The sequence below is a fragment of the Silurus aristotelis genome (genome assembly GCF_946808225.1).
Source record: "Silurus aristotelis genome assembly, chromosome: 11".
In the NCBI taxonomy this organism is placed as follows: Eukaryota; Metazoa; Chordata; class Actinopteri; order Siluriformes; family Siluridae; genus Silurus; species Silurus aristotelis.
Genome location: NC_139584.1, coordinates 25,318,841 through 25,343,006, shown reverse-complemented (window position 1 = coordinate 25,343,006; position 24,166 = coordinate 25,318,841). Strand labels below are relative to the sequence as shown.

At 37.6% G+C, this 24,166-nt stretch overlaps 2 protein-coding genes and 1 long non-coding RNA gene across 3 annotated transcripts in view; all 3 read right to left on the bottom strand.

Moving 5' to 3' along the window:
• prickle3 (prickle homolog 3) overlaps nt 1–4,169 on the bottom strand; it is a 33,666-nt gene extending 29,497 nt beyond the window's left edge. Inside the window, exon 1 of the mRNA XM_083553514.1 lies at nt 3,887–4,169. Within this exon, the coding sequence (XP_083409640.1) occupies nt 3,887–3,928 (42 nt within the window). The 5' untranslated portion in view covers nt 3,929–4,169. The remainder of the gene's footprint in view (nt 1–3,886) is intronic.
• Nucleotides 4,170–7,071: 2,902 nt separating this feature from the next.
• plp2b (proteolipid protein 2b) lies at nt 7,072–23,085 on the bottom strand. The gene is made up of 6 exons (XM_083555269.1): nt 22,996–23,085; nt 22,801–22,923; nt 10,417–10,572; nt 9,437–9,535; nt 9,132–9,228; nt 7,072–8,493 (listed from the first exon to the last, which is right to left on the bottom strand). Exons 2-6 carry the CDS (start codon nt 22,888–22,890, stop codon nt 8,486–8,488), a joined length of 450 nt encoding a protein of 149 aa, XP_083411395.1. The 5' UTR covers nt 22,891–22,923; nt 22,996–23,085; the 3' UTR covers nt 7,072–8,485.
• On the bottom strand, nt 14,855–21,075 carry LOC310733839. Its single transcript, XR_014535894.1, has 2 exons — nt 15,479–21,075; nt 14,855–15,428 (listed from the first exon to the last, which is right to left on the bottom strand). It is a non-coding gene; the product is annotated as an uncharacterized lncRNA (long non-coding RNA).
• Nucleotides 23,086–24,166: the final 1,081 nt, after the last annotated feature.

The window sequence follows — 24,166 nt, the reverse complement described above, 5'->3', positions numbered from 1 at the left end:
AAACTATTACATTTTTTCATTTATTTAATTGAATTTAATAAATGTAATTTGTGGTAATTTAACAGATTACTCAATATAATTAATATAATTAAGTCTATAGCATTAATTTAAAGTGTATTCTATTTTATTGATTTTTTTATATATTGTTTTATATATTATTTAACCAAGCAGGCATTTTATTTAAAACATTTTTTAATGTAAACTGTTGATGTTTACAAATGTTCATAATAATAAACTCTGTAATAATAAAATGACAAGCAATTTCATATGTTGCATTTCTTAACTGTACCGAAATTTAATCGAACTGTGATTTAAAAACTGAGGTACATACCGAACTGTGTTTTGTGTCCCGTTACACCCCTAATAAATATATATATATATATATATATATATATATATATATATATATATATATATATATATATATATATATATATATATATATATACACACACACACACACACACATATATATATATATATATATATATATATATTTATTTATTTATTAGGTTAAACGCCTAAAATATATTAGGGGTGTAACCGGACAAAAATAAAACATTTATTTGCTTATTTTTGACCCTTAAAAAAAAATTAAGGGAAAGAAGACAGTTAAACCAATAAACAAATTATTTTGCTCATTGTCTCACATAAATACAGATGCTCCCCACTTTATGAGCGAGTTACATTCCGAACAACCGTTTGTACCATAAATTTGTTCATAAGTTGTTAGTGTTCATTTTTGACTACGCATATCTCCTAATAAACAAAAAATATACCAAACAAATAGAAAGAATTGAAATACTGTATACAATATCTTGTATGAAAAAAAGAATAAAAATTTATCAAAATAAACATCCCTTTAAAAAATTCATTGGCCCGAGTCCAGTGCGCATCATGTAGACTCGTTACGGTCGACGACTAGCTCGCGGCGGCGCTACTGCGTTTTGAATTTGTCTGACTCCGAACAAATTTCACTTTGAGGACAGGTTTGTTCGTATCCGCAAAAGTCCGTAACGTGGATGTTCGTAAAGTGGGGAGCGTCTGTAATTGAATTTTTTGCCCTACATCACCCTTGTTACAGATATCAAAATTGATGCACATGGAAGTATATACACATTGTAAATTCAAGTGATTCAGCTTGTGTGGAGAAATATCCTCAAACAAAAACAAAACTGCAAAGCATGACAAAAAAAACCTTTACTTTGTTTCTGCAGGTTCTCTGAGGTTTCATATGATAATCCTGACATGCCCCTTTCCTGTTCCAAAAGGCTTTCATTTCCACCTTAAATTAGGGTATCAGTGGTATCTTTGCCCTCATTAAGTCATCCAGCTTTACTTAATTCGGTGCTGGAAGCAGTTTAAAGCCACAGAGCATCACAAGCTGAGCAAGCATAATTCACACACCTGGCCAAACTGTGACCTGATATGCCACTGTGAGAGCAGTAAACATGCACGAGCCAAACCTAAATACCCTCCAACTGCAAATAATGCCTAACGTGAATGTATAAATCATACAAGAGGACCATGCTTTTCAGATCAAATTTAATGTATCAGTTCAAGCACTTCGGTGCACTTTAACTTGTCTTGGCTGGATTTGGCTATGAAAAAAATATGAAGAATTGCAAAAGATTGATTTATGCCATCCATAGTTCAAGAAAATCTGTTTCCCCACTGCTGCTATCAATGTACCGATACCACGGCTACCTTTTAGAGGTTCATGTTTGCCAGAGATAAGGTTGACGTACAAAAGATAAACAGCTAAAAAGCAAAGCGTTCCTCGCAGTATAGCGGTGAAGATTTTTCGCCCTACACCGTGTTTTGTGGTTTAAAGGAAGATGGCCTCTTAACTCTCACCGTGAGACAGGATGCTCCCAAGGTTTTCTTCCCACCCGCACCCTCGGGAAATATTTCCTCTCTGCAGCCACCTGACCGGGCCAAACTCTTACAATATGACACTAGATCCATAACAATAGTCTGTCGCAAAGCTCTTTGCAAAACACCACCACTGCTGAATGCCATTACTTTTCAGCATGTGATAAATATTAATATAACTGCGCAACTTTACTATATGGTTGAGCCTCGGTAACTGTTTGCATACCACACGACTAGCTTGTTACACATTTACTGGCTAAAAGTTACAAGGTCGTGGGCCTCTGGTACCATGGCAAGCTGGGAGTACTAAAATCAGCCGGTCTGGACATCTTTATGCATGAGATCTACAGATGTTATTACAAAGGTCAAATTTCAACGTCCCACCGAACGAGAAGTGCACCATTACTGTTTAGTGGCTTTCAAATGTACTCAGAAACCACCGCATACGTAACGCTAGTGGTTGTAAATCTTATTTTCATGCGAATCAAGGTGCTGGATCTACTTTTAGGGCTTGTTCTTTTTCCTGCATTTGATTTCCAAGCTCTTTAAGGAATCTCACTGAATAGAAAGCACTTCCTTTAGGACAGGAATGTAGACAAACAATCCTACAGACTTCATCCACAGCGCTTTCAACACATACAATCACAAGTTAAAGAAAGGGTAGAGCTGTTTTGACATTAGTGTTTGTGTAAAAACGGAACACATTCCAACACTCCAAAACAACTAGTTCATTTGCCTTAATGAGAAGGTAATCCAGACTGTCATCATATGTGCATTAACCAAATGTACAGGTAAAAAAGGTACATTTGGTTAGTGGATTTAGGGGTCCAAGCACCACGTGTTATGGAAAGTTCAGAGTGAAAAATTTACACATTTACACACTCACATTTAGATGCTGGTTTTTCCATATTGTCTGCAATCAGCCTACAAAACATGTTTTTGGACTTAGGGAGGAATTTGAAGTACCCGAAGGAAACCCTGCACACCTCTGACCACAAAGGTGCGTGGAAACCGTATTAAACACCAGGCCAACATGTCCCCTGTCCAGAAAAAATGAATTTACTGATGTAATTGTGCTCCCAGAGTACTAACAAAGTGTACCATAGTAGACCCTATGGTCAAATTCATTTAGATTTCATTTATCTTCATTAACCCTTTGTCAGAGTCAGGGTCACTTTGGATTTGATTAGATTATACCTCATGGTTGAGGTGGATTTCCAGCCCATCTCAAGTACAAAATATTTGCTTTAAAGGATATGTTCATAGCGTGTGTATGGCACCACCTGTGCATGCTCTCGGTTTGATTTGAGTTCATTAATAGGATTTTGAGTTACAGTTTACAAGTCTGCACAAAATAAAGAAGTGTTGTTTTTGCCTTATCTTCTGAATTGTAGGAATTTTTCTTTCATTTGTTTATTTTCCCCCATTTTTAAAATCTTCACTGCACTTCTTTAAAGGTTTATTAGGTAATATTAGCACTCCTACTCCAGGATCTAGTGATTTCCCCTTTTTTATTTCTTCCTTCAGCTACAACAGACTTCTGCATAATACATTTTCACACTTTTATACAAAAAGTATTTTTATTTTTTACATATTTTAAATAGTTAACTATACTGACAACAATTACCTATTACCCCTTTAATGCAGTAACGTGCAATTTACAAAGCATCCTGCTCAGGTAAGTATGACGTAAGTTACTCTTGTCCCCGCCCCTTAATGGCATACAATGGTCGCGAAAAGTTTTTTTTTTATAACATGGATATGAAGAGTAAAAATAATCACGTGTTTCGCGCACGGCCAATAAAAAGAACGAAACAAGTCTAAAAAACACGTTTTGTTAAAAGTTTGGGAGATGAAAGTTTTCATGGCGGCCGCCAAAAAAAAAGAAAAAAAAATCCCCAGGTAAACCGCAAAACAAACAAAAGCACCCAACCTGGAACCGAATGTAATGGTAGAGAAGAAGCGCGAGCTTTCCTGGGTGTTGTGACGTAACAAGTCGGGTCGCACTTACCGAACGGTTCGAGCGGCGCTTTTTCGAGCCGCGCGTGAACATGTCGAGTCGCAAGCGCGAGCGTCCGAAGGAACGTGTCTCAGAGCAAAATCAGGCGAGTCGCTCCACATGGACACGCGTCTTCGTTTTGTCCCGTCCCGTGCGCTCGTTTTGTTTGTCTTCAAAGCTCCGGATTCCGGTAGGTCACGTCATCTGGAGAAGGAGGTGAACGTGAAACGGGCTACACCTACAGGACCGGGCTGTTCTCTGTGTTCTCTCAGCTGAGCCCAGTCAGCGAGGCCACAACCCCTGTTCGTGTGTGACAACACACACACACACACACACACACACACACACAGTTCATCTGCAAAACGGTCCTGATAGAAAACAGACTTCTAGAGGCTCTTAATAAAACATTGTGTGTGTCTACAGGAAATGACAACAACAACAAAAAAAAGACAAGAGAAATTCTTTAATGCAATAAAAAGTTGTTTTTGTAACATTTGTACATTTACAGCAGACATCCTTTTGGGTTTGGTTTCTTTCAAGGTTTCTTCCTCATAACATTTCAGTTAATAGTCACTGGTTCGCTCATTAAGGACAAACAAACCACCAAAAAATGTATAGACACAAATTCAAACTTTATAACCTCTTTATCTCAACAAAACCGCTCCATTGTTAAAAGTGCTCTACAAATAAAACTGAATTGAACTTATAGTTCCACTGACAAAACCTGTGGGTTTATAAAACCAAACAAAATTCAATAAATTTTTATTTGTATAGCGCTTTTAACAATGAACATTGTTTTAAAGCAGCTTTATACAGATAATGTGGTGATTAAAATGTATATATATTTTTAAGCGTAAGTTTGTCTCTGGTAAACGAGGAAGAACTCTCCAAGATCCATATGGGAGAAACCTTGAGAGGAACCAGACTCAAGAGGGAACCCATCCTCATCTGGGTTGCACCGAATGTCCATTTATTACAGATAAATGATGTTGAGGTGGGCAGTGATGGTGATCAGAAGCAAACTGTAGTCCTGAATCAGTGTAGCACACTGTTGACATTAACTACAGTCCAAATCCATCCTCCAAAAGTCCATGATGAAGAAGGTAATACCTTTGTGATGTTCCCTGGAACTTTTTTGCTGAATTAGATTCAGTTCCAGTTGATGCTAGTGGTTCGCTGGTGTTCATGGAACCATACACATTGCATATGTTGCTATCCTCTAGAAGTGCTGAGAGTCACCTGGATAACCTATGCTACAATTTCTGAACTGACCCACCCGAGATGGTGTTGGTTTAAAGTTCATCCACACACAATACTGAGAAAGGAATTGTTAACTGTGCAGAACCTGGTGATACCCGGGTGACAGCAGCTCAATTCCTTGTTAATGAAGAAATTTTATTATCAGGTGTCCATAACCTTTTGTCAATACAATGATCAAAACAACACTACGTGCATGCTACCCTCTAGTGGCTAAAGCCAGCAATTGCATGTTATCAATAGTGTTTCTGCATTATTCTGAAAAAACTTTTAAAAGCTCAGGCTCAAAGATTACAGGGTTTACTTTTCACTTGTTCTAAATATAACTCAAATAAAGTTGATATAATTTATGTATAATTGTGGCTACCTCAGGGTTCAGTCAAGCTAGATCTGCATGTGTGTCAGTAATCAACCGAGAGCAAACAGCTTATATATATAACTATACATTTAAAATAACATAAAACATGGAATCAATTACAAGCTCTGCACGTTTATCAATGTTTTAACAATTTAAAACTCATTACAAATGTATTGTTATGGCTATTGTATTGGCTTGAACAGCCGAGAAACTCATAAAATAGTGTTGTTAAGTACATGTTGAACTGATTATATTTGTTTATAATTGGTTTATATTGGTACAACTATAATTATAGATCAGGACTAAAAACTTGGTTCGTGGAAATTCTATAGGTTTACTGACTGTTCTGCTGTATTGCAAAGCAAAATGTTTGGAGACCACACATCTAAGAATATTAAACTGTAAATTATGTTCCATATTAAGAAAAGGCTTGACGGAAAATCTCTGTTAATCTTAAATATAAGCAAAGTTTAGGAAAATTTCAAAAAAGCCCATACTCTGTTCCTACTCTACCTACTATTCATAATAATGAATATAAGAGCACACTGTCTGATCCATATCTGCCAAGAGGCATGCGTTGAGGGTTTTAGTAACACCCTGCTGTCACCCTGAGAGTTACAGAAGTTCTCTTGAATGACGAAATCCTATGATTTGTTGAGAGTATGATGAGAGAAGCCAGACTGGTTTGAACCCACAGGAAGGTGCTGATAACACAAATAGCTGCTCTTTACAAATGTGGTCATCTGAACAGCATCTCATAATGCACATGTGGAATGCAGAGGTGAAAGGGCTAAAACAGCAGAAGCGCACTTGATTTTAATGCCATCCAAAAATCTAAATCTGTTACTGGAGCACGTACAGTTTTACCGCTGAAGAAAGTAAGGAAGTTGTGTTCCTATTTAAGTGACCAGTGAGTGTAAATTAAACTAATCAGGTGAAGAATTTTAGCTTAAATAACAGATATGTATCTATTCTTGTTTTTTTTTCCAATCCAGTTCAGCTTCATATTTGAGTTATAACTTCTAAAACTCCAAAGCATCATAATGACCATACAGTTGATTCTGTAATATAGTATATAGATTCTGCTTTTTTCCCCATCTTCACATCTTTGTATTAATTACACAATAAGGCAACATGCTGCTTCCTATTTAGATGGATTCTCATCAGCTTACATGGAGGGAATCCACACTTGCTCCATGCAGTCTAACTCCAATGATACCCAACAAGGCTCAATGCCTGGCCCCTGGGACTCCATTTATTCCCATTCTTTTGCTGAGGTCTTTTCTGGGACTGTGAGTACTCTTACTCTCTGACCCAGTAAACCAGGATGAAGATGTATCTACTGATAGACTTAACAACACATTTCTGTAAATGACTCAGAAAAAAGTCATCTATCAAATTCTAAATGTAAACTTCTCTTTATAGACACAAGGTGGTGCTGTTTTCACCAATTTCCCACAAAACCTGAGTTACTATTGGCTGTACCACAAATTCTTGTGCTTGGTTATAACATTTTTATTCTGCATTGCTCGATTGAAGAAAAAATAAAAGAAACAGTGATATTAGAACAGTGACAATAAAATAAAACACTGCTTATTGTCTTTATTTCCATTGTTATTAAGAACGAACATAAAAAATATATATATATACTGAACTTTGGAAGAAAGGTGTATCCTGAGTATGTTGACAAAAAGGCAACTTAAGGCATCTTAAGGCACTCTGTTACATTAAGGGCAACTAATATTGAAAATGACCTTTTTCAACTATAAAAGGATAAAACTAAGACTGTGTACAAAGCATTAAAGCATATTAACCTCATTATCCTCAAAAAACAAACCACGAATAAAACAACAACGTGAGAATTTCACAAACAATGATGCATCACATAAAACAATAGGAAACACAGAAGTTTCTTTAAATATAGTGTGTAAATCATGGGAAAAAATCAAAGTCAAATAATGCACAGAAACAATTTAGACCAGATCACCAATTAAAGACAGAAGTGTGTAATCAGAGAGGGAGTGAGTAAATAGCAATATACTTTATAGAGCCAATTATTTACTAACAGGTGAGTGAAGCTGGGTTCAGGATTAATTCCTGTTGTGTACAGCGGACATTTTTAACACAAGAAAACCTCCTTTTTGCGACTCGGTTCAGCGATTCTTACATCAGGGTGTTAGCACCTTTGATTTCCTGTCACTGGTGAAGGAAAATGAAGAAAAACTCTAATTAAATGAAATACTAAAAACCAATTAGAAAGATTTCTTTGCCAAAACACTGTTATAAATGTTATATTACTACTACTATTCATTTGACAGCTAGTAATGTATTTAAATAACTCAACACAAACATTAAACAAAATTAACTATCCGATTACTTCAGATTTAATGTTTTAATTGACAACAATAACCTATACAATGATCAAATATTAGTTTTCAGAATTAATCAATTGTAGCTGTAACATTCGGCCAATTCAAGTGAACGTTGTATTTGAAACAGACTCAACACAGCTCCAAACCCAAACTGAACCAGAGTTTCTTATTTTCACTTCCCTTTTCCTAGTGTGATGCTTCCTTGGTTTCTTGGGCAAGATGGACTGTGCTTTTAATAAATATATAAATTTAATCGTTCTTTTTCACTCCCTTTAGTATTTCCTAATCATGTGATCACAATGACATCACATGACGTTAAAAGAAGCCTTCTGGTGTAACCTAAATAATAGTGCTACAACGGCTGAAATATTTGGTAAAAAAAATAAAAATAAAACAAAAGCCAGACAAGTGTATCTGGTAATTTGGGTTTCTTTTTAAATACTGCAGATATTTCAGCCTTTTTGTGTCCTTTTTTTTTTTCCGCGACATTGCGCAGCATCCGCAATTCCACATCAGTGACCTCATCATACCCATCAACTGTTCAAATTCTTAGTTTGCCATGTTTTAGTCCCTTGTTTCTTCCAACTTCTTCCCAAACAGGTGCTGTTGCTGTTATAATGATGTTCAAGCATCTGTTGAAGTAGAAGTGGAAAAAAGGAGAAAATATGAAAAAACAGACAAAAGAAACTACACAATATATAAAACCTGTTTAAATCTGCCTACATTTTTAAATCACATGATCATTCAGTAATATATCGTCTGACCTGCGTGTACAGAGGATATGGACAAAAGTATGTGGACATCTGACTTTTCCAGCCATATGTGGTTTTTCCCCAAAAATGTTACCACACACTTGTTAGACGCACTTGTTTCGGATGTCTTTAGATGCTGTAGCAATATATTCTTTCTTTACTTGCACTAGGAGACCCAAATCTATGGTTTATATCTATGGTAATATGGTTTACATGGTTTGGAGGTAGATCTTGAGTGGCCTGCTAAATAGTTGAATTGAAACTGACTGCACTACAGGCCTCCTCACCCTACACTTGACTTTACGAACTTGACTTTCAACCTGACTTTACTGACACCTGTGAGGCAAAATGTGCACAAATCTCCATGAGCACACTTCAAAATCGAATGGAAAATCTTCCCAGAAGAGTGGAGGTTATTATAACAGCAAATGGGGACTAAATGTGGAATGTTTAAAAAAAAACAACACATAGGAATCTTATAGGTAAAGTGTCCACAAACTTTTGTCCCAATGGTGTACCTGTGGAAACAGTCGATCGCCCTCGGGTGCTCCTGATTTCTGTAATAAGTGTGTAGGTATCATAACTAAACAAAATGCCAGCAATAAGTCCAAACACCTGTAACAGATAAAAGCACAGATAATCAATTGAGACATTTGGTTTTTTTACAGTTTGTTATTCTTGGGTTCAAAGAAGATTGACCTGAACATAAAGTTTCAAATTGTGATCGCTGGTTTAAATTTTTTTATTAGAAAATGTAGAATGTCTTTCATTTAGTAGTGGCGTATCAATAGTGAACGAAAAATCTATAAGGAAATGTTCTAACCCCTCCTGCGATGCGTGCTCCGTCTCCGGCTCCTGCGATCAAACAAATCAAAGAGGTCAAGATGTACAGCACTGCACCAATCACAGCGCGGAAGAAGTCCTAAAGCAGGCGAGACAACAAAGCTTTGTTTAGGTTTAGTTCTGTCTGGGTGTTTCTGTCGATTTTTCTCTCCGGCGTATACAGTACCAGTCGATAGTTTGGACACGCTTCTCTTTTCTTTGTATTGTTTTCAACATTGTGCGTTACTACTGAACACAATGAACGAACCTATCTGGAATTATATAGGAAAGTGTTTATTTCGATGCCATTCTTTCATCAGATTCAAGAGACAGTCGACTAGTTTTCATTTCACAGCTGAGGCACACCAAGAGTTCATTTGCGACATTTCTTGCCTTCTTAATGCCTTCTTAATGTTAATCAGGGTTTTGTGCAGAAAATTACAATGATGAAAATAAATAATAATAAAAAAAAACTTAATGAAGAAGAAGCATGTCCAAATTTATTCTGGTACACTATTAGCATACTGTAAAAAAGAATAAATGTATCGAAAAAAAAAAAGACATTTCCAGCCATATATGGTGCTTCTTCAATCTGTTATTACAGAGTTGGAAGCGCATAATTGTATAGGACGTCTCTGGATGTGGGAAAATTCAATTTTCTCTTCACTTTTCTCTTCCCAAACCTGATCCAGTCTGACAATGCTCCTGTGCACTAGCTCGTTTGTTAGATCTTTTCATCTAAATGATATCAAATCGAACTAAAATCTAAATGTGCTGTGTTCGGAAAGAATCACTTTTTATTAGAACCAGGCGCTGTGGTGTTTAAGAGAGGTGTTGAGAAAACAACCCATGTTTGATAAGAAATCTATGTGCACTAAGAACGCCCTTCTTGCAGTTTCACATGATCAATTCTTAAGTTCCTCCTCAATAATGTTCTTGCTGGCACCTAAATGGAGATAAAAGGACTCGTGTGCTACTTACAGTCCAAAGCCAGTTGACGAGCAGGAACTGTTTATCCAGCTCCATCATAAAGATGCCGAAGAAAATGGCGGCAAAGATCAGCTCGCAAATCCCCACCGTCGAATATCCGTTATACAGTGACGCTGCGTAACAGATGGTGACGATAAGGCTTAGGAGCTACAAAGAAAAAAAGAAAGGAAAAACACGACAGGTTTAGAGATTCTGTAATATGGTTTACAAATATTGTTATGTGTTTAAACTCATATTGTCATTTACCCGTTCCTACACACTATATAACTATCGCAAGACAGCTCCCAAACAGGGATACAAACACTTGCTTTCTCTGAGACAGCAGCTTCCTCTTAGCAACCTCCAGCAACACACGCAAGAAGTAATATGTGGCCTCCTCCACATACATGACCACCTGTGATTGACCACACTCAACAACAACCAATGGCTACAGATATCTGTCGGAGTTTAGAGATTCAGCCTTTCCTTTGTTAATATGGTATCACACCATTCATTACATAATTGTTTTTCACAGTTTCAGTATCAGTCGTATATAAAATAGTGATATGCGATTCACATCTCGATGCATTACGGTTCGATGACGATTCAAAACTATGACGCCATGCAATTCAATATGGTACATAGTTTGCTTTTGTTTGGGTTCAGACACCATAATTACTAAAAACAGAGTATTTTTACGAGCTGCACTCTCATCCGAAAATGTAAACAGGCTTGTGTAAGTCAACTGCTCAGTGCAAAGAAGAGAAGCGATGGAACCTGGTATTCCTATGTTTATTTTTTTTTACGTATCTAATAGACGAAGTTCTTTGAAAAACATATATGACCTTTAAAACATGCTCTATGCTGAGTATGGTTTCACTAATAATAAACATTTGCATAAAGCATCCATATTTGTCTATGCTGATTAGAGAATTAAAAACTTGAAAAGTATCAATTTAAGATACATTTAGGACAGATGTGCGATTAATTACGAGTTTACTCATGGCAACCATGAGATTAATCCCGATTAAATATTTAAATCGATTGACAGCTTAATATATATGTATATATATATATATATATATATATATATATATATATATATATATATATATATATATATATACATACACACATACACATATATAAATGAGTTCTTCAATCGATCCAAAAGACTTCAGCATTTATTAAAACATGTCATGTGTGCAGTCATATCCATTCACACCTATATCCATCTCACACTTTGAGCAGCCTACTCGCATGACCACAAACCGTCTCAATAATGCTGATGTCACACCCATAGTGCCGCCATTGCCTTCCTTGTTTCGTGTTGTATAAATAGTGGATGTCACATTCCAGTGCCCATAGTAGCCTGCTGCATTACTCACACACCAACACAACCTCCCATTTGTTCTTAGGTGTCTTTTTTAGCACCCACCGTGCAAATTCTTTGTCTCCCTCACAGTTTGTGGGGGGCTATTAAAATTGTTTAGGACTAAACCATGGTGAAAAAGGAGCGAAGAGACGGCTCTTATTCCCTCTGCATTCCACACCCCATGCTAAAGTTCGGGGGGTTGTGTATGACTAAGCCTTATAAGATTTCATATGAAGAATCCTGACTATTACTGAAGAGTTACTGAATGCTAAAAATACTCAATTCACCTTTAAAACACTGATATATCAGCGTCTATTCAGTATGCTGCGAAACGATTCTGTGTGAACATGACAAAACACTATTAAACACCATCGAGTTTGTGTAAGCTACACTGCATGATGCAAGAATTCACAAGTTATCTACAATGTCAAAGGTACAAGAGAGTCAAAGCGACAACTATTTCGCTAATCTGGGTAATGAATCCCTTGCTCCGAGCAAGGACACGACCACAGTGTTTAACCTCTACTTACTATAGTGACTTATCAAGTGCTAAATGTGAGCGCACTGGGTGTTATCCATCGACAGTTTCATGTCCTAGGTTTCAGGTTCCGATAACTAAGTGTGCAATTACCGGCCTGTGAGTCACTGTTGCTACAGTAAACTCAAACGTGTTGATAAAACAAAGACCAAGCGAAATGTCCAGGCTTCTGTGCCCTCCTTAAATGACACAAGTCTAATTACATCTTGTACTTGAAATATCTAATAGCCCACTGTCTTTAGCCAAAAGAGGTTCTTTTTCAAACTGTATGGCACACAATAGAGTAAGATGCCACTGAATACTGTAGCGTTCCATTTTCCCTTCACTTGAACTAGGAAACTAAAATCTGTTCTCACATGACAATGCCCCGTGTGCACAAAGTGAGCTCCATGAAAATATGACCTCAACCCTAGTGAACTCCTTAGGGATGATTTGGAACGTTGACTGCACCCCAGGCCTCCACACTTATTTCCACAATCACACTCCAAAATCTATTAGAGATGAGTGAAGTTTATTATAACAGCAAATGGGGATGAAATATGGAACAGGATGTTTAAAAAGCACACAAAGATTGTATGGTCAGGTGTCCACATAGTGTATATACACTTATTTAAACACCCAATCATTTGGCAGAAGGATGATATATAATATCATGCAGAGCTCATGACCACATTGCTGAAATGAGGAAGCTGATGGTGTTATGTCAAGGCAGATGGGCTACAGCAGCAGACTTCATGAGTTTCAATAAAAGCATTATGATTGATTGGATGGACAATAGCACAAAAAGCAGTTTTGTTCTATTTAACTCCATATCTATTCTAATAGATTTATAATTTTTAGTACCCAAGAAACAAACAAAATCTCCAACGAACATTTATATCTCTTTGCCGTAATAAAGAAAGCAAAGCTCTATGAACAGGAAAAACACCACTTTGCCTGATACACAAATTCACCCTTAATATAACAACCTATGAATGACCATGTTATAACAAGTGGAATTAATGGTGGAACGAATTAAGCAATAAAATCTAACTTTTATTGCTAACTTGAGACAGCAACATCCTGGTAATTAACATGGCATTTCTTTCACTTGTGTTGTAAATGTGCTTGTACGCATGCCTAGAAATTAGACAGCGGCAGCTGCTCAGTAATTTGAGGAACTGACAGAAAAATGCGCATTAGAACACTAGTCTAGAGAAAATCTACATTTCCTTCTTGCAAAAACTATTCACCACTTTTGCACTTTTTGGTTAAGGATGCAGTGCTCGTCATTTAGTTTACTGTGTATTCTTTAAACTATTTATAACAATTGGTTTTGCGTGACTGAGTTATGAATGAAGTAATCTTGGACTGCTTGGTACATTTCCACTATTCTTGCAAATGTATATAAAATACACAGGGTGTCTTTTGCTCTACTGCCCGAATCATTGCTTTTTCATACACTTTGAGAAACAGAAGAAGAGTGAAAAATGTATGTGTGGAGCAGGAAGGGTTCATTATTGCCACTGCCATCAAGCAGTTCCTGACTTCACAGCTGGTAAAGTTTTTACATCCTTCTGTATTCTCATTAAACCTGAACCAGTGTAAACCCTCATCCTGTCTTTAGTAAGACTACCAGTAAAACACTATTTGAATGCATGACTATATGCAAAGCACATATACGAGTTTCGTAATACAGCTTCGCTTCAGTGCCGCACAAGTAAATGAAAAATTGCATCTTATTCTTTTGCACAAAACTATGTACATATTTCCAAACGATATTACTTTTTGTTCTCAATACAGCTGATTTCTGTGACAGAAACTGTTATGGCTGACCCACATCTCACTTAACATTCCCAATCCTCATTCATCCTGTAATGACAGTTTTCCTGTTACATGGTGTGCAGCTGTCCAGCTACCACCTACTGAACAATAGTGCATTTGGTCATTTATTAATTTCAGCTGGTAAATTATTCACAGTTATTTTGCCATGTCTAATAGCAGGCAATAATTACCCCTACTTGGTCCAAGGTCTGGTTTCATGCCTAGTTTATCCTTATAGCATTAGTCAGAGCATGGTTTCTTACTCATCCCGGTTATACTGTGTTACGCTACATTTGTAATTCTGTTGGTAACTCATCAACATTACGGAAACCCCCTATAAATAGGACAAAAAAAAAATTCAAGTGTTTTGCATTTAAGCTCAATAGCATCCACTCCATTCAACAGCTATCACTCAACAGCACACCTTAACAGTGATGGAACTTTAATCAGAATCAGAAATCAGAATCAAAAAAGAGCTTTATTGCCAAGTATTTAAGGAATTTGTTTTGGTGATAGAAGCTTCCAGTTGCACATTTTTCAAGTAAAACAGAAACTAAGAAGAAAAGAAATACAAAAAAAACAAGGCAAATCAAATAAGAAGTTTAAAGGTATAAAAGTTATTACACAGTATAAAAGTTATTGCACAGTATAAAAGTTATTGCACAGTATAAATGTGTAAAGTAGTATTGCACTTATGATTTATTATATTGCACAATGGGGAGCGCATTTAAGCGTTTTTTTTAATTAATTTTTTTTATTATTGTGTTAATGAGGTAGATTGCCTGAGGAAATTTTTTTCCTGTGTCTGGCTGTCTTGGTGCTTGGTGCTCTGTAGCGTAATGAATGGGCATCCGGTCCCACCCAATGGGAGCTGGGGGATTCCCTTTTAAATCTGGTTCCTCTCAAGGTTTCCCCCTCCTACCATTTTTTGAATAGCATTTCTTTGCCCCACTTGCAAACAGTTTACTCATTAGGGATATTCTTAAAATTATAAGTAGCAAACATACAGACACTAAACTTTTCGATTCCTTTATACAACTTTACAACCTCATTATCTCTGTAATGAGAATGTTAACTTTTGGAAGTGCAATACAAATAAAATGAACAGCACACGTAATGTTAATATGTACTGAATATGGGGATACTGTACAATATATTTCATTCTATTTTTTTTTTCTGGTTATTGCCAATTCCAATTTGCACTAGTTTTTGAAAGACATTTATATATGAATATATAAATGTACAGATGTTAAAATTAATTTCCATTTTAAAATTCCTTGCATAGCATAAATAACAGCTTTACACATTCTACACACACACACACACACACACACACACACACACACACACACACACACACACACACACACACACTTAGAGTTAAGGGGGTCATCCTATTCTATTGTGTGCTTCCAGCTTCAATAACCACAGCTGAAGGTCAAAAATTAGGGTACATACTTCACTAGGATCCTAAAGTAAAAAGTTTGTTATTTTAGCTACTCACATGCAACTTCCCAGACTAAACCTTTACATACTAAAAAAGTATATAAGACGCTTGATGACAAGCAAAAAGTACCTAAGAGTGACAGTTAGCACATGCTTCCTGTGAGACATGTGCATCTCATTGCATTTGTGCGGCACATAGCGACCAAATACCCTTGGAAATAAACATCAACTGCCGTCGTCAGAGAGCCGTAATATTCCAATAAAACACTCTACAGACAAAATTATTGGGATACATGACTTTTCCAGCCATATGTAGTTCCTCCGTTGCCGCAAAGTTGGAGACACAATTGTATAGGATGCCTTTAGATGCATGAAGTATGGATGAAGTAGATCGCTAAATGTTGAATGGGATGTTCAAAAAGCACATATGAATCTGGACAAGTGTTGACAAACTCATGTCTATATAGTGTAGGGTAGTGGAGAATCCTGAGATCTTTCCTTCACAGACAGACATATTCCACAGTGCACAGGTGGTCCTTCGCAGCCACAAAGTGAGTACTGATTTCGGATGGCCAAACTGCATCAGTCGTAGTTCTGTAGTTTGCTGTATAGTCTGTGTGAATTTAAATATCTACAAAACTCTTTACTCTTGCAGCGACAGTGGCGGTTGATAGGCTGCTGGTGTAAATGTTTATTAATTGTCAAGGGATCAAACACGACAAACAAAACTGTTGCCTAGGAAACGGTGTGTACACACTATACGGAGTCTGAAGTTCACTGGAACTTGTGCCTGTTTTGGGTAATTGCTCTGTTGTGAGATAACACCGGGGGTAAAAAAAAAATAAACCTGAGGTAATGAGATTGTTTCATCTTTACCCAGTCGAGTCCCAGTTTCAGAGAATGATGAATAATATACAGAGAAGTACCAGTACACTGGAAAAAAGTGTACAACAAAATTGTAGGCTATACCTGCAATTATTTTGTAGTTACCGAGTACTCAAACAAACTAAGCAGATCATCTGGTCTTTTTTTTTTTTTTTTTTAGTTTATGTGCCCACTGTAGCCTCAGATTACTATTCTTATTCTTGGCTACTACTTCTTGGATTTCTATTCTTGGCTCACAGAAATCGAACCCTATGTGGTCATCTGTAGCTTGTACCTCATTCGCCTATGTTTTCTGGTCATGTTGTGCATTCTGAGATGCTTTCCTGCTCACCTCGGTTGTAAAGGGTAGTTACTTTAAAACCACATTAAGCTTAATGTCAGTTTAAACTAGTCCAGCCATTCTTATCTGACTTCTCTCTTTAACAAGGAGTATCCTCCTGCACAATTTACTGGATCGATTTCTTTTTAGAGTTCGAAACTGTTGCGAGTGATCAAACTGGTGTTCCTAATCAAGAGTATAAGGGTGTGTTTGGTAAAAGAGTTTCTAATATTTAAATATTATGCAAATAAATACTTCTCGCACTTCTCGCGACCAATCTCACCCATTCGCTTCATACACAAAAAGGTTAAAGTCCAAAATAACCCAAAGCGAATACTTTTTGCGCTCTATTCTAACACGTTCAGCTGGTAAACAAGACTGCCTACAAGGCATTTTTAACTAAAATGACCATCTTAGGGAGTGGTTTGAACTTTTCAGCAGTAGTTGGTTGGGCGAATCTCATGAACATTCCTAAAGTGTTTTTCTTATTGTCAAGTCAAGCTTTACAAAAAAAAAGAAAAAAAAAGACAGGCTTTCCAAAAGAAGCCTGGCGAAACAGAAAACAAGCATTCTTTTCAAACGACTTTTCTGAACTGATACCAGCATGGGGTCTGCTCATAAATTTTCCTACAGCACTTTTTCTTTTAATACCCCCTCTGTGAGCTCAATCCGCTTAGCCTGACCGATGTTCGACACTCTCGGCAAACCCTTATGTCTTAATGAAATATAAGCGCTGGGCTGGAAACTGCTCAAGATTGACGAATGCTACTGAATTTCTTTAGATTGTGAAGCAAGGCTTGGGGTTGATATTTTTTGTGCTTGGAAAACAATTTGTAGTATTTGAGGCAGGTTTACCTGTATTTGTAATACAATTATTCTCCACCAATGAGATCATTCAGTTAAACTTTCAGACAGCTTAGCCACATAAGGAGATGGAATTTTAGTTTCCATTCACCTTGTGGTGCAAAAGTGGCATGTTTACGGGAAAATAAACCTTGCACCGCTTCCAAAACTTTTGCATTGGAAGAAAGATAAAAAGAGAGAAAACGTAAGGAGTTAGAAAGAAGTAATTCAACTTCGAATTAAATTTATTTGATGCATGATGATGCATGTATATGTGGCTATTTCTTTTAAAAAACACAACATGGCATTACAGTCAAGCGAAATCTGCACTCCAGATCTGGTTAACGTTGGGAGCTCCAGGTCAACTAGAAAGCCCAAGCTATTAGATCTTGCGAGGGTGTGATCGTCTCGGGGGTTAAAGGCGCTGCAAGCTGCCAGTCCTCCTTCATACTCATATGTATCGACGCTTTATAAGGAGAAGAGACTGGCACAAGCTGCCTCTGTGAACCTTAGCGGCTGACTGAACTCGAGAAAAACGAACAATGAGTCTCTGTTCGTGCTCACTGCAGACTCCCGCTGCACAGAGATTAGCAAACACTCGTACTTAACACACGCTGAGGGGGCCATCAAACGCATGTGACACATGCGTACCTATTTGATCAACAAGAAACAAATGGAGATGGAACAATGTGCACAACATGTCGATTTGTTTGTGTTCTAAAGTTTCTGAATGATTCCCATGAAGGAGTTGCAATATGATTGTATACAGTGGATATACAAATTGTGTATATTTTAAAAAACAAAGACAAAAACAACATAAATGTCAGACATCTTACAGCTTTACTGCAATAATCCAACAAACAAAAATCCAGAAAAGAAATTAGGATATAAAGCCTATCACAGCTTTACTGCATAAGCCTGAACATGCCTTTTCTTTGTGGACGCACATTTTGGCTTTATTACAGCATCAGGTATTTATGAATAAGTCTCTTTCACTTTACACATCTAGACTTTGAAAATTTTTTCCACTCTTCTTAGCAAACATAAAAAGTAAAAGTTTCTTCAAATTGCGAGGGGATCTCCTGTGTGTGGCTCTTTTCAGGTTGTTCCAGAGGTTTCCGACAGGATTGACGTCTGGTCTTTCCATTGCCTCTGTGGTGTCCCATTTTTCTCCACTTACTATGATGGTTTTCCATATGTGACAGTACTGTGACGGTCCATTCAGTGCCCTAAACATTTCACCAAATACTACTTCAACTACTGACTTTTATCTGGTTTTAATCAGAATCACAGGTGATGACAGGTGAATGCTATTTCCCTAAAGGCTTCATTTTAAATGTAAGTGGTTAAACTCTGAGGACAGTTGGAACCCCATTAAAAAAGGATGTGCCCACTTTTGCCATCAGAGTGTTGTAGGTTTTTTTATTCAAAATATTTCCAAGTATTAACTATTTCTTAGTTTTTTTTCTTCTGGTTTTGTTTGTTGGAAGATCACTTTAAAGTTGTAACAAGTCTGACATTAATGAGGTTGGTATTCCTGTCTTTATATTTAAAAAAGCTGCAATTACATAAGGGTGTGTAAACCTTTTATAGCCACTGTTTACACTTCTATACACGTGTGAAAGTCAGTAGGAGTAAGACAGTGTACATGTGTGTGAATGAGAGGGAGGGCAGTGAAGGGGTGCGGTTGCAGGGAAAAGAGGTGGAGAAGGTGGAGGAGTTCAGGTACCTGGGGTCAACAGTGCAAAGTAATGGAGAGTGTGTTATAGAAGTGAAGAAAAGAGTGCAGGCAGGGTGGAGTGGGTGGAGAAGAGTGATAGCAGGAGTGATTTGTGATAGAAGAGTATCTGCGAGAGTGAAATGGAAAGTGTATAGGACTGTGGTGAGACCTGAGATGTTGTATGGTTTAGAGACAGTGGCATTGAGTAGAAGACAGGAGGTGGAGCTGGAGGTAGCAGAGCTGAAAATGTTGGGGTTTTCGTTGGGAGTGACGATGATGGACAAGATTAGAAATTAGTTTATTAGGGAGGGACAGCGCATGTAGGACGTTTCGGAGACAAATTTCCTGTGATTGGAATGAACTAGTCTTTGCCTACAATCCATGAATTATACCAGATAACCTAGACTAGAAATCTACCCTGCAAAACAAGTACATATTTTATTTCTCAGAGGGGTTCATATGCATGCTCAGGTGTGCCTTTGGGTGCATCTACACTGCAATCCCAGTCTATTAAACATTCCCAGTATTCCTAAAGCATCTCTTCGCTGACAGATCTGTGTGCTAAGCTCTCACACCATATGGTGTAAAAAGTTTCATTTCCAAACCCAGGATAAACATCTGTCCTACACAATGTTAGAAAGGTATTAAACAAGTTGTGGTTGTTGCACTGCTTTTCTTTAGATGTTGCACCACATTGGTAAAAAGATAACTTAGGAAAACTGAAGAATATGTCCAGGATGTGCAGTTTTGTGGGACACAAGCAGACCTGATAGCACGGCTCTGATTAGCAGCCACTCCGGATGAAGGCGATATCAGTAAACAGAACATTCTGAGATTACTGGTGCACAGGAAGCAGTCGGACGGAAAAAAGCGTGATGTGAATCTGTATAAAAACAGAGACTCACAAAATGCAATGCTGACTATGGACTAGACTTTAGACTTATCTATTTCTCAGTAAAGAAAACCTCTTTGTCATCCCAAGAGAAGTATGATGAATTTTGCAGCTCAGTGCTGAGTTAGCGCCGAGTCTCCAATCATGTGCGATTCAGCAAGGCTTCAGGAGGGAAAGGAAGTTACACATTCATTTGCTGGAACATGTTGTCCAAAGTGTCATGCTCCTTCTTTGCTGGTGGTGGTGGTGGTGGTAGGGGGGGTGTCTGCACACTCTGGCTTCCCTGTAAGTCACAGTGACATTAGCAAATCATGGGAGATCAGGCATGAGGGAAAGGGCGGAGTTTGTTACAATACCCTGTGAAGCAGCATGGTCAGCAAAATTCTCATACTTGGATGAAATGCTCTTGCTTGAAAAAGTACTTCAGCATCAAAAATAAAGAACTAATCTATAAGAACTACATTTTCCTGGACATTATACATATTTAGGGAGAGCATTTTTGTGGTTCCAGACTTACACTAACTTGTGGTTCCACACTTTACAAACTTTCACCAGAACCACAGGTTTAGACCGGTTCTCGTTTAGCGCAATTTATGTATTCAAGTGGCGAGGAATGTTTTTTTTTTTCCTTTCCTTGAAATGCATATAAATGTAGTCAAAGTTTCCTAAAATGAAAAAACACTCTTAGAAAATGTATTTAAGTACACCAACGCTGGTAGCAGTCACATGACAGAAGCGGGTTGGCTGGTGGGTGGTGAGAGAAAACTGTGGAGAACGTGTTCATATAATACTGTATTCATCACTGCAGGAATTATGTAACAGAAGACTATTTGCTTTGATAAATCCGGGTGGTGACGGATTTAACGACCAATCCCTATAATAGTTAATCATCTATGACGTTTAAAAGTGATCTTATTATCTTAAATATGGCTCTAGTGAAGGAATACATCAGCTCTAATGTGTACTGTGGTAGACATTTGGAACCTAAAATACCATGGAGGTATTATGGTTTTAGAATCTTGCAAATCCAGATGCCACATGTTCCTGCTTCTTATTTAAAGCAGTTCCTTCCTTGTTGAAACTTGAGCAATTTTTTTTTAACCCAGCCACTATGCCATTACATTACGTCTACTCTATTCTGGGAGAAAGCCGCTGGACAGCAGGGCGGGACTGAATCCAATCCAATCTTCGTATTAGTTTTGTGACTTTCCGGTCATTTACAGTCATCTTTAAAGAAGTCTGATGTTTTGTGTAATTATTCTGCACGTTTAGCATGTATGATAATAAAACTGTTAAAAGTGGGTAATGATTACTTCAACGATCGTGCCTGTTGAAGTCTGAAAATGTGAAAGATTCACAGTCGTTTGTTTCCCATTCATCGGAAAGCTGCACCACCAACACAAAGCTCTCGAATTTCTTAATCCCTGTGATAATAAATGCTTTACGACGTACTGATCCTCATCACCGTTTCTTTATATGAGCATCCGGAGTAACCACAGGCACTGATGGGTGTACGACACGGGCAGGAAACTACATCCTGATTTCACTGGAAGTTACATCCATGTTAACTCATTTCTCTAATGACTTTACATTTTCTTTACTGTTTACCGCAAATGACTGCACGTTATTTTACTGTGGTTTTTCCCCCACTGTGTCCTTCTGGCATTGAGTTTGGTAGGAAAACTACAACCACTTTTATGTGATCTGGCCAAGATTCACTGGCAAAAACTTTACACCACGTAACTGTCTGATTTTGCTGCCTTCAGTGAACACTGTGCGTCTTGAAGCATTTCTGATGATTGGACCGGTTGGTTTTAATATAATACAGTCTGCCAGATGAAAAACTGCATGAAAGAATGTGTGGCTGGCATTAGTAAGCATGAACCAAGCGGCATATCAGGGCATTTAGGAGAAAGTGTGTGGCGTTTTGAGTGAAGCCAACAGGTGTGCCCCTTGACCTCAGCAACACATGGCCTCAGCAACACCTGTCACACACTTGTGTTTAAGAGTCAGGGTTCTTTTTTACTATTATTAACTGTGATAAGAGAGAAAATGTTTTTCAGTTAACACAGCTAACATTTCTAATGCTGTCCAAACAAATATATATATATATATATATAGTATGCTAACAGTATCTATATAGACAGACAGATAGACAGATAGATACTGTTAGCATACATATAGCATACATACACTGTGTGTGTGTGTGTGTGTGTGTGTGTGTGTGTGTGTGTGTGTGTGTGTGTGTGTGTGTGTGTGTGTGTGTGTGTGTGTGTGTGTGTGTCTTGGACTTTGTTTCTTGTTTTAACTTTCAATGTAATCCTTTAATACAAACTTAATACGGAAAGAAAAATGTAGGTGGGCGGAGCCGGAAAGCGTCATAGTTGTTTTTTTCTGAATAAAATGCGTTGAAACGCAGTAAAAAAACATTGTTGCTTCTTCTGACATTAAATACTAAATGAAAAACAAACGCATTATAAATAAGTTTAAACTTGTACAGGTCGCAGTGAGGAGACACGAACACTGTGTCTTTATAAACATAAGTAATGGCGAAGAAGGAAAAAATGAGTCTTACCATCTCTCCCGCCAGTATGGTTCCTTTCCGAGTCCGGACATAAGTCTTCAGTTTCTCCATAACACTCGGTCCTGCTTCTGTTTCTGACATTTTTAATACCGGGGTCCCAGTCAGAGCCTTTAGGAGGTTATAGATTTAGAACCTCAGAAGGAAAATGTTTCTCTCTCTGTTTATCTCCAACAGGAGGAAAATAAGTGCATAAGAAGCAGGAGAACCAGAGGTGAAGTGAGCAGTTACCGAGTCTCAACACGAGGAAACGGGGCGTCGGCTTTCTCTCTCTCTCTCCTTTCTTTCTCTCTCCCTCTCTCTCTCTCTCTCTCTCTCTCTCTCACTCACACTCCTTTCTCTCTCTCTCTCTCTCTCTCTCCTTTCTTTCTCAATCTCTCTATCTCTCTCTCTCTCTCTCTCTCTCTCTCTCTCACACACACACACACACACACACTCCTTTCTCTCCTCTCTCTCTTTCTCTCCTCTCTCTCTTTCTCTTTCTTTCTCTCTCTCTCTCTCTCTCTCTCACACACACACACACACTCCTTTCTCTCCTCTCTCTTTCTCTTTCTTTCTCTTTCTTTCTCTCTCTCTCTCTCTCTCTCTCTCTCTCTCTCTCTCTCTCTCTCTCTCTCTCTCTCTCTCTCTCTCTCTCTACCTATCTCTTTCTCTCCCTCTCCTTTTCTCTCTCCATTCTTCTCTTCATAAGGGTTGCATAAGGGTCAGATATGAAGAATGTTTGAAAGTATACTGTACATGAATTTTATGGGTTGCCAAGTCCACATTTTGTGCAACGAATATGTACATTATATTGTGTGTGACCGCTGGTTTTGGTTTTATTTTTGCGTGTTTTGGCAGCAGGATGTACACAACCGATACACGGGAAATGACACCGATTTCAGTGGGGGGGAAAACGTTGAGGCTCGACATTGTTTTGTGTTTCTGATGACTGTTTGCATGTTAAACATGTTGCACTGTGTAAATATTGGACATGAATGTGTATGTTGCAGAGTGAAACTCTGACTCTAACACTGCATTTTTTTTCTAGATAGAAAGATAGGACTTGAGAAGCGATTTAAAATAGTTCTGTACAAAGAATTTATTGTATTTGACTGGTTTGTGTGTGACTTTTGTAAACAGCTGGAAACAGATAGTCCGAAACAGAAATTCCACTAAGAGCGTAATGTCTCCCTCTTGTGGTCATGGAGCAAAATCCATCTACATTAAAATAATGTTTTAATGTGTTTTTATTTATTTATTTTATTTTTATTTTTTGTTCAAAAGGTGTGGACGTGTGAGGAAAATCTAGTCTGGTCTAGTTGTGATTCGTGACGACGTTTGCACTGCAATCACCACTCACATTTTTGTCAGGAAATGT